This window comes from Lipomyces chichibuensis (genome assembly GCF_038497645.1).
Source record: "Lipomyces chichibuensis strain CBS 12929 unplaced genomic scaffold V1513scaffold_44, whole genome shotgun sequence".
Lineage (NCBI taxonomy): Eukaryota > Fungi > Ascomycota > Lipomycetes > Lipomycetales > Lipomycetaceae > Lipomyces > Lipomyces chichibuensis.
The window spans coordinates 74,975-88,873 of record NW_027117496.1 but is presented as its reverse complement, the minus strand read 5'-3'; the positions used below and the strand labels follow the sequence as shown (position 1 = coordinate 88,873).

Genomic DNA, 13,899 nt, shown 5'->3' with positions numbered 1-13,899 from the left:
ACCACATCCCAGTTCACCCACGGGAACCGTCCGGCGAGGAATTTCGTTACGTCGCTCGTTCACAATGAAGTCGGATCTGTGCTTGAGAAGACACCATCGAGTCCCGATTTTCATCCGCTTGTCGGTCTTGATGGCGTCAGCGTGGATCGAGACAAAGCGAGCCGTAGTTTCGGAGATAAGTTCCGACCAGCGACACCGTATCGCCTCGCTGACACGTAAGAAGAGAGACAGCACGCGGAACATCGTAGGCACCGATAGTGTTGAATATGACAACCACATGCCGGTGTTGGCGCGTCATGCTCAACATTGGAGCGTTTCACGATGGCGGAGATAAGATTTGACCTGCCTCCGTCGATACTCTACCCGGTAAGCTGAGAGAAAGCCGAGTCAACTATATATAAAGCCCTAGAATCTGGAATCTGTTTACTTTGATGTAGATACCGCTGATGTCAATGGCAAAAGATCGTAGCACCGGCAACAGCTGAGTTAGAAAAAGCACTCGCAGCGCTTTGGAGAGATGTCCGCCAGAGTTATGGATTGGGGGTTCTAATAACTTAACGGTAGCTAATTACTGTAGCTAAATGTACCGTAAACACACTGTACTAAACCCTTAATGTATGGTTTACTTCAGGGCACATCCCCTAGGGTTAGGTCAGACAACTTTCAGGTTTTCTTCGTCAAATACTTGCCATACTACTGTCAAGTAACAAATTTGAAGATCCCGTTCCTCAGTAAACTAACCTTATCCGTGGAATTAGCAATTTATTTGATTGCTACTACTATATTTTAGTTTATCCGGATAGCACAGGTTCACGGGGATTATGAAGCTCACAGCAGATTTGATCAACAGTTCCCAATCATATATCAATCCTCTCAATGATCGGGAGCTTACACTACGCGGTATAGCAAATTATTATGTTAAATTATTTATTTGTGATTGTTTTTGACTGTGTAAATTGATGTAGGCCACAAGATTCCTGTGATCGAGAATCTCGGAGTGACGAAGGTCTGTTTGCAACATTCATTGCCGCCGCCGTATGATCTCGTGCTAATCGTGTCGTTTGCAGGATCTAAACGATGCTATAGATTTGACGGACAATGATATCACACATCTAAACAATATTCCACGTTTATTACGACTACGCCGACTTCTCATTGCGCGCAACAGAATTATACACATCTCTCCTACGATCGCCAAGTCCGTCCCAAACCTCACCACGTTAATACTGACCTCGAATTCGATATCTAACTTGTCGGATTTGGAGGGCCTGAAAGACCTGAAACAGCTTTCATATTTGTCTCTGGTGAATAATCCGATAACGAGACGAGAGGTTTGTGGTTTTTACATATTTTAATCTGTTGAGAGACAAGAAGATTGTAGGCTCACAAGTCAATTAGCACTATCGTTCATGGGTAATTTGGAGACTACCAAGCGTGCGTGTTTTGGATTATGAGAAGGTCAGACAAGTTGAGCGTGAAGAAGCAGCGAAGCTCTTCGGTACATTCGATGATCCTACACCTCTGGCTACCAAGGTAACGTGCACATCTGTGAATATTAAGACGGACTGCTAATTTGAAATCTTAGCTGTCAACGACAGTCGCCAAAGCCAGGACGTTCGAGGTTGAAGGAACGAACGGTAATGAAGCTAATCGTGCCAAGTTAACGGCGACGGATCGTGAGCATATAATGGAGCAGCTACGGAACGCAAAAAGTTTAAGCGAAATCGAACGTCTAGAACAGACATTGAGGACCTTAGAACGGTCATAGCTACAATGGAAATTGCCGCACAGGAGCTGAGTTCGGGTATTGTATTATAGCAGTTATATACCACAGTGTATTTTATTTGCAATAAATTCTGGATGGATGTGATTGGTGCGTTATGATTGAATGCAATTTCCAGCGGTGAGAAATGTACATTGGACTACAAAAATTTCGGATCAGTCTAAGTAATATCCAATAAAAATACAAAATAAACTCTACAATTCACATGATGTGCCCAATTCTCCAAATGACTTTCGTGTTGCGTATCCAAACACTTCATTACTCACTGACCTACAGCACTAACGTGATACCTAGAAGACCAGCAAGTGACAGCACCAACGGACTCGCAGCACCGACCAATGCAGCAGTTGCGGCCGAAGAAGATGTTGCGCTAGTGGAGGCAGATGCGGTAGTGCTAAGGGAGGTGTTACCGAAACTGCTAGAAGTGGCGGCCGACGTCGCAGAAGGAACCGCGGAGCTAGTTACGGAAGATTGGGATTCGAGTTGAGTCTGGTCAGACACAATAGTAATTTCCTTAGCATAGGTTAGTAATGCTGTGTAGACTGTAATTAACGACTTTGTAGCATACCGGGTTAGTAATCTCCTGGCCATTCTGATCGAAAATCTTGTAGGTGGTCTGAGTGGAATTAAGGGCGATCCATTTTCCAATATTATTATTGCCACTTCCACTCTTAAGCATTGCTTCAGCAGGGCAATTAGGGAGCGCAAAACTGGCATTAAAGCTGGAGTCGATACTCTCGATATATGTGGCGTTACAGTTGGACGATCCGGAGGTGTTGATGAACGATTTGGAGAGGAAGCTCTTATATGTCATATTAGCATAGGCCACCTGCAAGTTAACATAGTCTTGTTTCATGGTAACAGATCCGTCGCTGCCAATTTTAACCAGCCCGTAGCTATTGTCCTCCTCGGAATATTCGTAGACCAAACCACCATCGAAGACCTGAAGCATGGACTCTGTGTAGACACCGCCATTGATCTCGGTAAAGGTTCTCGGCTGAATAACGTTGCAGCCGAATTCAGAGAAAAACAATGGAATAGACGAATTCGCGAATGTAGTCTCCAAGACCCCGTATCCACTGGTCTGGAAGTCGTCACGACCAGAGCACCATTGATAAGAATTTAAACCATAGAAGTCTGAACGCGAAATCTGCAAGGACTTTTCGTCACTATCGCATTGGAAGTATTCCCACCCAGCGACACGGAGCGAATTGTCGTCTGCAGCGCTGTACCCGACAGGAATAGTGCGGTTGGCGTGAAGCGCAATATAGTTCTTGATGTCGCGTTGGACGGCACGAATATATGGAGGCGAAACGGAAGCTGAAGTAGCATCGTTGACAACTTCGTTTCCCGCAAAGAAACCCAAGAGATTTGGGTATCCCATAAAAGCATCGACAATAGAGAAAACACGCTTTAAATAGCCTTCGTTGTACGAGTTCGCTGGGTCATCACGCTGAATGGACTCTCCCCCAAGAGGACTGTTGACATCGAGTATGACGTAGATTCCGACGGCATTTAGAACAGACATGCAGGCATCGTGATTGAGCCAGGGACCTGGACGTGGACGTTAGTTTCTTAACATGCAAAACCAAGACACCGACAAAAAGTTGCCTCGGGAGGGCGCGACAAGTACGTACTAACTGTGTATGTCTATGAATCCAATGTCAGAGGGTTCATTAACTGCTTTACGAAATAACTATACATACTCGAATGGTGTTTACGCCAAGTTTCTGAAGAAGGTACACGTCACGAAGACACACATCCGCATCACTCAAAACATCTGAGCTTGCTGAGTTGCTGTAACCTGAAGACCCGCCTGGCTGATAGTCGACGCCGACAACGACGAATGGGTCACCATTCGAGTCGACAAACATATTTCCGTCGATTGTGATTGGAAGTAGAGCGGACGCCAAACTAGAAAACACGCAGAACGCGACGAGGAACGCTCGGAATGGAGAGACCATTGTGGACTGCTCGTAACTAAAAGTCGAGAAATTGCATCACCTCCCTCTAATTCGGTGTAGCAAAACGAGAGTCGAGTTATCAGTGCGGACGAGGGTGGAGCGAAGTATTTGAATCGGGCCGGCCGGGGTGATAGACGAAGCGAGGTAGAAACTCATAAGTTGTCCGCGGGATCTGCTATTAACATCACGACGCGCCGACATTGCCCGTGTTCGAACTTCGTGCCTTGAGCCGCACCCGTGTTTCAAGGGCCCTGGGTCCGACGCCTAAAATTACGGGTAAGGCAATTTCCAACAGTTTTTACGGCTATTCTCGCCTGACCTAACGGTACTGACTCAAGCTGAAAAGTAAACAAGCCGTGTCAACGGTCGTGGTCTGGCCTATATTATTTTACAGGTGTACCAATTGACGAGATCACAATGCCATTTTATACATCTCACATCATCACAACCGAATACATACATGCATATAAATAATTGACTATACATACCAAAAACCAACCCGTCTATGCAACGCAAACCCCACACAAAATCACTAATATGTGCGTATTATAGTTTCCGTATCTTACTTCTCAACCCTCCATTTGCTGAGATCAAGCATCTGCAGGTACTCCACTTTGCGTCGGATGAATGAAAAGAAGAGCGCACCGCCAAAGAGAACGCAGAGAATGTTGGTAATATAATAGCCGTCAACCTTCATATTGCAGACACCGCCCACGTCTGTACAGCGCTGTTTACCGGCTTGCTTAGCACACGAAAAAGGAATAAACGTCTCCACTTGATCAGGTGTTGCCGTCTCTGAGTTGAGTTCGCACGTAGCTTTTGTGAAGAAATCCACTGCGAAGAGGACTAAGACACGCGGCCATTGTCCTCCAAGGTTTGAAACTGTATTTAGGGTCTAAAAAATTAGTACTTAGTGCCTTTCCAAGAATAAATTTAGCAAGACATACAGTCATATATGTACCACCAATTGCTGGATCAGCTATTTGAGTATGGAAAGCATTAATGGATACAAACTGAACAGTGCTCATGAACGACCCCAGGACGTGGACCAAAATAACTAGGAGCAAGTAGAAAGGACCTGCTCCATCCTTGGGAAAATAATAGACAAGGAGCTGAGCCAGTAACGCCGAACCCAGCCTACCAACAAACGCGTACAGCCAGGGACGCAGTGGACGATTGCCAACCGACCACTTCGCCGCATAGTAACCGAAAATAATTTCAAATGGAAAGTCGATCAAAACAGTTAATGCTAGGTCTTCCTTCGACAGTCCTTTCTCAAGGAGCTTTAGATTAGTAACCGCATCATTAGCCTGGAAACCGAACTTGGCGACTAGGTGAATGAGAATAAACAACTGGACGTTCCGTAGTTTTACAATTTTCCACATTGCTGTATAGACATCGTAAATACCGTTCTTTCCCATTCGAGTATCTCGTGTCTTCTCTTCTGTTTTACCAATAAAAAGAGCGATTGTCATGAATAGATACGCCCATCCCCAAAACTTGAGATAGGCACTCATAGAAAGCAAGCCTGAATCCTGTGGAACTGTTCGGAAATATTTGTTTGCAAATTCCGCTGAATTAAATGCCAGAAACACTGTGAAACTCAAGAAGTACCCGGTGTTGAGGCCTATAGTTTGGGCGGTTGAGGCGTATGAGAGATTGGCATGGGAAAGTAAGGTAAGCGCCCAGCCGTCGACGGCGATATCTTGAGTAGCACATAGAAACACCAACGTAAAAAACAAACAAGTTATTAAACCCAGTCGTGATTCGGCCTGTCCGCATTAGTCAAAATATACGTCAAGTACGCTATTGGTAGGATGACACTCACGTCTTCAAGCATCGTCTCGACGTTTGATCCGAGCCATAATAACATGATCGAGCTCACAGTCTGGATAGGAATAATCCAGCTCTTCCTCCGTCCAATTACTGGAGAGTATATAGCATCAACGATTGGACTCCAGAGAAGCTTCATACTGTATGGATACGAAGCCAACGAGAACAGGCCGACTTGGCCATAGCTGAGTTTACTCTTTAGCAAGAACGGTACCGAGCCCATAGCCAATCCGACTGGAATGCCCTGTAACAGATATAATATACATAGGAGGGAGAAATTTCGGAAGTCTGCCGGAGGTAACTGCCAAAGAGACGATGCAGCAGCATCATCGTGCTCCCGTGACCGTTTGCCATTCTTGGAGTGGTTCAATCCTTCCTTGCCGCCATCTTCGTCGTCATACTTGGGTAATCGTCCGCTACTCGACCGCCGTCTAGGCGGCAACGAGACGTGGTGTGATCCGTCAAAATTCGAGGCGCCGAGATCGTCCAGCTCGTGTTCTTCAGCATAGTAGGAACTTGATCTGTCACGGACCATGTTCGCCTTGGATGTTCTGTTAAATGTCTGGCGAGTGCGAGGATGGGCAAGATTACTTGTCTCGTTGACCTGTGAGGTCATTGATATATGTGCCGCGTATAAGCGGCAACAACGCGGTAGAAGGCGACGCGCAAGTAAGCCGGTCGGCTATGTCAGGGCGATCAGTTAATTTTTGAATAAGTCGACAAAGACAGCAAATTATCACGTCTGCGTTCAATTGACTATTATGCTCAGAATGGTACAGCGAAAAGATCGGGTCGTCTGAAATTAGCTGCCGACTTGTTTGACTTACTGCACAATGGAGGGCGGATTGTTGTCTGTATATCAGAAGTATTCGAGAGAGGCCGACCCCGAGGACTGCGAGGGACAACTTCGATATAACCTTGTAGACACGTCACCCAAACTAGGTCGCGTCGTATTTTTCGTGATATGCACATCTGTGTCCATTTTAAACACTTACGACTGTATCTGCCACGCGTGTGGAGCACAGTACAAACCGCTTGATTTCACCTTTACCCCTGTGGACTGAACTTTAAATTTTTTTTCGGGATGATTACTAATTAGTATATCATTTACAATGTTTGCCGTCGCTCATTTCAACTATCTCCCACCAGTTCTATTGTGGAACAACCGTCTCTGTTCTTCAGGTTTAATAGTATATCTAAATAGTAATCATTCCTACTTAGCCCTGAGCCACCAGTGCGTACAATGAACTGCTTATATCCTGTGGAGACAGTGCAGCCTGGAGTTGCGTATATCATGGTGGCGTAGATTGAATACACTCTCTTTTGGGACAATATATAGAACTGTGACTTTTCGACATTTCTTGTTCCCTAGTAGAGGTATTTGGTGTGACAACGATATCTACGATTTTTTCCGTCTACATTTACGGTGCCAAGACGAACAATTCGATCTAATAAGTTGGCCCTTGACTGATAATTTTAAATTTTCCTCGTCTTATGCTACTAGAGTTCTTGATGCAGACCGTGGTGAAGTTGCTTTGCAACGGATGAATGCATATCCCCAATTGAAAGACAAGACAGTCTGATGTCCAATGTCCGACCTTGTCTCTCTGTTCAAAATACCAAAGTCAAGCTCGTCGCCGTCGGGTTGTCTAAGCCATCAGCCCGCAAAAACTTATGCCGTGCTCACACACAAATATATTGTGACAAATTGAACCCTTCCGAACGGTTCATGCGCAGAATTCGGCTCTCTCTAGCAACGTACGGGCAAAGCGTATGTGCGGCTCATAGTTCAGGGTAAACTGCCTGATTTGTGCCTTCGACTGGTGTCCGCAGGCGAAGTGCAGGGCTAGGGCAGCGGCGTCTAAGATAACCTGATGGGCGATAGCCGCATCTGGCCGAGACCGACGCAGGTAGATAATCGCTAATAGCAACCGAAGTGCGATAGCCGCAGTTTCGACCCGACCCGAACCCAAGCCTGGACTGGTCCACCCTGGTCTCCTTCGGTCCGTCGTTCTGTTCTGTTCTGTTCTTCCCACTGCTATCGTCAAATTGTCACCTGTCGACTTTCTTCACTCCGCCATCGCATCGCCATCACCAGTCGCCAGTCGCCATGGTGACCATGTCCGACGTACGAGCAGCGTTCGCGCACCTGCCGTACTTGGCCGCTGGCAAGCGCAGCAGAAATCTTCTCTTCTGGGTCTCGCTCAGCACACTTTTTCTCATGGCAGCACGTTACGTTATACTCGCGAGTCCTAACAAAGAATATGACTCCTACGACGTCAACCCGGCTACGAGCTGGAACGGCACCGTCGATGCTCGCGCGCGGTCGCTGGCCGCGCGCGCTCATAATGCGACCCTCGGATTTGGAGAAATTGTGTATATCAGCCTGCCTTCCCGCACCGACCGACAGGATGCCATGCACTTGCTCGCTTCCATCCATGGCCTTGACTTGCACTTTATTCCCGGTATCGATGGCGAGGCAGTACACCCCAAGTCTGTGCCGGACGGAGGGTCACACCTGCGGCCTGCGGAGCTGGGCTGCTGGCGCGCTCACGCCGACGCTTGGCGACACATGCTTGCTGGACGTCACGAGACGATGCTCATTCTCGAGGACGATGCTGACTTTGATGTGAATATCCACAAGATCTTTGAACGCATCAGCACGCAAATGCAGCATAACAAGTTGCGTGTCGTGCCGCCGACGGAAAGAGAGATCGAGGCGGCGCCTTACGGCCTTGACTGGGACGTCCTCTATCTTGGCCAGTGTTCCGACTACGCTAGTCCGCGGAAGGACCTTGCCCAAGCCTTCAGCGACCAGGATGCTCCGCAGCGCGCCATCACGCATGAGCACTTTATCAGCATGTTGCAGTCTTTTGGTGTCTACGGCAAGGCCATCGGCAAAACGCGCGTCATCTCGCCCTCGTACGGTCCGGTGTGCACGCTGGCGTATGCCATCACTCGCCGTGGCGCGCAGCGATTACTACTCAACCTGTCGTATCTGGGTCTCAGCACGGCAATCGATGTCGACATACTGAACAAGCTACAAGCGGGTGCCATTCGCGGCTACACGGTCACACCACCGCCGTTTTCTGCCTTCCGACTTAACAACGAGAAAGACAGCGACACGAAGCAGCAATTATCGCCAGAGGAAATTGAGAAGCAGAAGAAGGAGAAAGACGAGAAAGAGAAGGATATCGGTAATATCGCGGGCACCAGTCTCAACATCAGGAACAGCGCGCGACACGCGATGCTCGTGAACCTGGACCGGACCAATTGGGAGGACTACGAACGCGTAATACCCAGCAAGAAAGGGACAGAGACTGTAGTTCCAGCCGCTGAGGGGTCCGAGGAGCCCGTCCCCCAGTTCAGTGGCACCCCAGAGGAGGGGAAGGCAGCAAGCCAGGAAGCCGGCCAGGCTCCGTTAGAGGAAGTCACAGACTCTTCTGAGACACCTACGTCTAGTGACGCGACCAGCAATTCATCCGACTCATCGACTGATAAAGCTGAGGAGGCTCCGGCCGATAGCCAGAGCAAGGAAACTGGTGAGGGTACCACGACAGTTGAACATCCAGCCGAAGCGGCTACATCTCCTGGAGAAAATTCGGCGGAAGGGGCGGGTGACGAGACAAACCAGGAGATATCAGAAGAGACTACAGTGGACACGAGTGATGAGTCAACGCCGGGGGGAGATAATGTTGAGCAGACGAAAACCGAGGGAACACAGGCAGCCACGCCGGCGGAAGATCTATCGTTAACGGTTGCAACATGAACGCTTCATTTTGGACTTAAATTTTGTATAAATAATTTTGTATAATAATAATAACATTAATAAGTTTGTAATATAAAGTATTTGAACATATACTGTCTTAATTTAGCGTACTACTGTATGAAATTTCCCTAAACATTGGTGCGGAGACGACTATGTGTGTTCGGGTCCCGTTGCGTGCGGGGAGGCAAGTTCCACGCATGGGTCAGACTCTTATCATGTGGGTCGGGTCAGCAGCGCTGTGGATCGCGAGTCTGTCTCATCGCGATTAGTTCCCAGCCACGATGTTTAAAAGTTCATCGCCATTTTTGCCCCTGTCATCTCCGCCTTCATGCCTCATTACCACACTGCGCCATGAATTCACGCGTATCAGAGAAATCTAGGGCCTTGCTGGATTCTGCCAAAGTTCGCTATCGCAAGCTAGAATGGACCACAAGCGACGCGGTCGCACGGCTGAACTGGTCGCGAAGGCGGATGGTCGCAACCTGCGTCGCGATCGTATTTGCGCTCGGTTCAGTCGTTTTTCTCACTGTCAGCTATGTGCTGTTCGCCGACCTGATACATCCGCTACCATATGCTATGGATAATACCACGCCAGCACCTGCGATTAAACGCCTAGCATCGCGTGCGCAGAACGAGACCCTGGGCTTCGGTGGCATCGCTTACCTCAGTATGCCCTACCGCTCCGACCGCCAGGACGCCATGGAGCTGCTCGGCTCCGTATACGGCATCAACTTCACATACATCCCTGGAGTGGACGGCGCTGCCATCGCCGACAAGGCCAAGCCACTCCATTCGTACTGGCTCCGGCCGCCAGAGCTCGGCTGCTGGCGCGCACATGTCGACGCGTGGCGCTACCTGCTCGAGTCCGACTTCGAGACATTGCTCGTGCTCGAGGACGACGTTGATTTTGATGCCAACATCCACGATATCTTTGAACTCCTCAGCACACAGATGCAAAACAATCGCATTCGCACTACGCCGCCGACAGAGCACGAGAAGAAAGCAGCACCATACGGGCTCGACTGGGACGTGCTCTACGTCGGCCAGTGCTCGGACCGCGCGAACGAGAACCGTCTGGATCTCGTGCACATCTACGAGGACCCCAACGTGCCGTCGCGTCAGGACACTTTCGACCACTTTGTTGGCCAGCTACAGTCGCTCGGCATCCATGGCCGCAACTTGGGCAAAATGCGCGCCATCGCGCCTGCCTGGAGTCCCGTGTGTACAATGGGCTACGCCATCACGCGCAAGGGTGCAGAGCGACTGATACTCGATCTGTCCTACCGTGGGATTACCGCCGCTATCGACATCGATATCATCCGGAAACTCCAGCAGGGAATTATCCGTGGATATTCCATCACGCCGCCGTTGTTCTCGGCTTGGCGTGTCGACGGCGCTAAAGATAGTGATAACCAGGGCCTCGAGAACGACCAAACCGAGCTGGGGGCAGGAAATAGCCGGGGATACAGTCACAGCATGAAGACGAGCGCGCGCAGAGAGATGGTCAAGATTTTAGACTTACATAATTGGGACGATGTTGGGCATGTCTTTCCAGAGCAACCGAACCCGACCATGACAGCCGAACAGGAAGCGGAAGAGAAGGAGGAGGCGCTCAAAGCCGACATTGAAAAGAAGGAGATAGAGGAGGCTTGGACTAAACGGAAACTAGAAATGGCAAAGATTATGGAGCAGTGGGGCGGCTAGAGGTCTTTCTTGTATATTGTATGAATTAAAATGACATTTACTGTTGGGCTGTTAAAGGTAGCATTGTCACACTTGTATTAATAATTGGCATCTAAATATTATCACACTATCGGTTTTAAGTCGTTTTTACACATAAAGTAGAACCCCGCTAAACCGATTCGCAATAACCGATAGCCCTTGTTAAGCCAATTTTTTGTAATAATGTGTTTCACACCAAAATTTCACGGAAACTTGATATTTCGAAGGCAATAACCGATGCTCAACGGAAGTCTCTTCAAGGCTTGTGCCAGCAACAATCTCCCCAACCATCACAGAACGCCTATACAAACTGGTTCAGAGATAAAGTATGTCGGACAAGCCAGTCTACTGTTTCGGAATCTCTCAGCGATCGATATAAACATCTTGATGCCGTATCTATGCCCTCTTCGTTTTTTTGGGATCGACGGGCAAACTGGGCACTGCTTGAAGGTGTCCTAGTTGACTGGCAGAAACTAATCAAGCAAAAGGGGGGATCATAACCAAAGGCATTCTGATTGAGAGAGCTCGCAAGATGTGGAAGTAACTTAAGCTACTAGAGTATCAAGACCTTCCGGAACCGCAGTTTAGCTCAGGCTTGTTACCCGGTTTAAGAACGACATTAAATCCAGAACTACACACTGCACGGAGAAGCTAGCTCTGTTAATCAACAAGCTATTGATGAAACCGGCCTGTTCTAGAGAAGAATTTTTCTAAAGGACTTTCTACTCAGTGCCGCCCTGTTTTCAAGAAGGACAAGGCACAGATTACTATCATGCTCGGTGTCAATGCTTCTGGAACGGACAAAATAGTTAGGTTCATTGGTAAATCCAAGGGGCTACATGCTCTGCGGAATACCAGCATATCTACCATGAGACGTCGATGGAAGTCAAACAAGTCCACAAAGATGAATACGATCATTATGAAGGAGTGGCTTCTTGCATTTTATAATCATGTTGGATCTCGAACCGTTCTTCTTACGGTGGATAACTTCGGGGCCTACAATGCTGGCCTTATCTCCATATATTCGCATCCTGTGGCTGTTACCCAATTCTACAAGTCGATTCCAACTTTAGATCTTAAGGTCTATTACCGGAAGCAATGGCTATGCTATATGCTTGAAGGCTTTGAGAGTTGCCAAGGGCCTCTTCAGACTGTGACCATCTTGGATGCAATTCGCTGGCTTCTTCGAGCATGGAACCGATGTCTCATCTCGGAATACATAGCGGAGTTTATGTCCACAGCGGCACTTTTGGCTTGGAACGATCGAGTTTCACAGACCAATTCTAGATGGCCTGAAGGATGCAATCAAGGATCAGATGGCGCCGCGGCATAAATCTTCCACGCTAAAGGACATGCAGGAATTAGCACTGCGACTGGATTAGCCGCTTTATGGAACGTGCCTTGGAATATGGTCGTTCAACTAGCAACCCAAACGGCATACGAATGCAAGCGACCATAGTACCTGACCGCATGCTGCCAGGTCGACAACGTCACCACAACGAACGGAGAAAAAGCGTTTGTGCTGGACCTGCGGCACGAAAGGACATTTGCAATATAAATGCCCAGCAGAATTGGCAAAAAACTGTCAACGATGACAATGAATAATTGTTTTCAAAAGTGTACTTTGTCGCGCAGCCTCTTCAGCTCTCCAATGTGACCCCAGATCTTACTTCTCTCTTTAACACTGTCCAGCAGGTTGGGCGGATCCACCACGCCAAGAGCCTCGAAAATTTCTTAAACGCAACCGAAAAGCCCAGAGAGGAAGGTACTGCATTGGAAATTTCAGATGACGAACTTCTGCAGCAAATTATAGCCAGCCATTTCGAGACAGATTCAGGACATGCAGATACGGATGGCACGACGATTCTCCTGACGTACCTCTAGGTTTACTTTTTACTTGATCATAAGAAAGGTTTAGTTTCTTTCTTATATTTTGCATAAAATAAATTTAATTTTAATATCCTTCAAAGAAAAATCTTATTAAGTCAAAAGCTTGTTTAATTCCAATTCCTTTGGAGGCGCTTGAGCCCTTAACATCATTATACGTTACACTGAGTAGAGATCGGCACGGATAATATCCCGGCCGCCATATCTGTATCCGTATCCAAAGGTAAATATCTGTATCAGAAATATTGGCTTTATCCATATCCGTATCCGTAGTATCCACGGATAGATCACGTGATTATAAGCCTTTGCTCGATCAGTCGTGATCTCCATCGTACGATAACATATGACTACTTATACGTCTTTGTTTTAACAATTTATTTTTTTATTATAAAACATCAAATGTGTGTCTATTATCTATATTAACATCATAGGAAGAAGCAAGGAAAGAAAACCAAAAGCGGAACAATTCAGGAAAAAGAAATAGCGACCCGGCGCCTTAGCACGAAAGCAAAAAACGATTGCAACTGCCAAATTTCAACATCCCTGAGACTGGCGCCGACTGTGACTTTAATACTACTTATCCGAACTATCATAGGATTTCTTTAGCAATGCTTTCTGGAAAGAATCGCGCAGAATGATCTCATCTGCCCGATACACGAAAAACCACCTCTGACGGACGTGCTCTAACAACTGGAAGACGGAGAGAACAAAAGCTAAGTCGACCGACTTGGTAGGGCTGTAGGCGGATGGCGGATATGGCGGATTGTATCCGCTAAACTATCCGCCTTGAATAAATATCCGCCGCATTTTAAGTTGGCGGATGGGAATATCGAATAAACATCCGCCAGGGCCCAAATTGGAGGATAAGGCGGATAATTTCCTAATTAGGAAAGATCGATGTGGAGTATAAGGTCAGGTCCAAGGTGCACTGTGTCGCTGGA

At 47.6% G+C, this 13,899-nt stretch overlaps 5 protein-coding genes across 5 annotated transcripts; 3 read left to right on the top strand and 2 right to left on the bottom strand.

The window, feature by feature from the left end:
* Nucleotides 1–566: 566 nt before the first annotated feature.
* On the top strand, nt 567–1,987 carry V1513DRAFT_452031 (leucine-rich repeat-domain-containing protein). The gene is made up of 5 exons (XM_066899060.1): nt 567–900; nt 966–1,006; nt 1,068–1,331; nt 1,399–1,533; nt 1,586–1,987. Exons 1-5 carry the CDS (start codon nt 822–824, stop codon nt 1,766–1,768), a joined length of 702 nt encoding a protein of 233 aa, XP_066751319.1. The 5' UTR covers nt 567–821; the 3' UTR covers nt 1,769–1,987.
* V1513DRAFT_486948 (Glucanosyltransferase-domain-containing protein) lies at nt 1,875–3,915 on the bottom strand. The gene is made up of 4 exons (XM_066900513.1): nt 3,490–3,915; nt 3,421–3,433; nt 2,352–3,337; nt 1,875–2,296 (listed from the first exon to the last, which is right to left on the bottom strand). Exons 1-4 carry the CDS (start codon nt 3,745–3,747, stop codon nt 2,054–2,056), a joined length of 1,500 nt encoding a protein of 499 aa, XP_066751318.1. The 5' UTR covers nt 3,748–3,915; the 3' UTR covers nt 1,875–2,053.
* Nucleotides 3,916–4,102: 187 nt separating this feature from the next.
* On the bottom strand, nt 4,103–6,481 carry V1513DRAFT_405103 (acetyl-coenzyme A transporter 1-domain-containing protein). The gene is made up of 3 exons (XM_066895602.1): nt 5,576–6,481; nt 4,695–5,519; nt 4,103–4,642 (listed from the first exon to the last, which is right to left on the bottom strand). The coding sequence occupies exons 1-3, from the start codon at nt 6,194–6,196 to the stop codon at nt 4,310–4,312; spliced, it is 1,779 nt and encodes a 592-aa protein (XP_066751317.1). The 5' UTR covers nt 6,197–6,481; the 3' UTR covers nt 4,103–4,309.
* A 1,139-nt stretch (nt 6,482–7,620) lies between these two features.
* V1513DRAFT_452023 (uncharacterized protein) lies at nt 7,621–9,444 on the top strand. The gene has a single exon (XM_066899059.1). It carries the CDS (start codon nt 7,691–7,693, stop codon nt 9,347–9,349), a length of 1,659 nt encoding a protein of 552 aa, XP_066751316.1. The 5' UTR covers nt 7,621–7,690; the 3' UTR covers nt 9,350–9,444.
* Nucleotides 9,445–9,635: 191 nt separating this feature from the next.
* Nucleotides 9,636–11,168, top strand: V1513DRAFT_452020 (uncharacterized protein). Its single transcript, XM_066899058.1, has one exon. It carries the CDS (start codon nt 9,701–9,703, stop codon nt 11,051–11,053), a length of 1,353 nt encoding a protein of 450 aa, XP_066751315.1. The 5' UTR covers nt 9,636–9,700; the 3' UTR covers nt 11,054–11,168.
* The last annotated feature ends 2,731 nt before the right edge of the window (nt 11,169–13,899 follow it).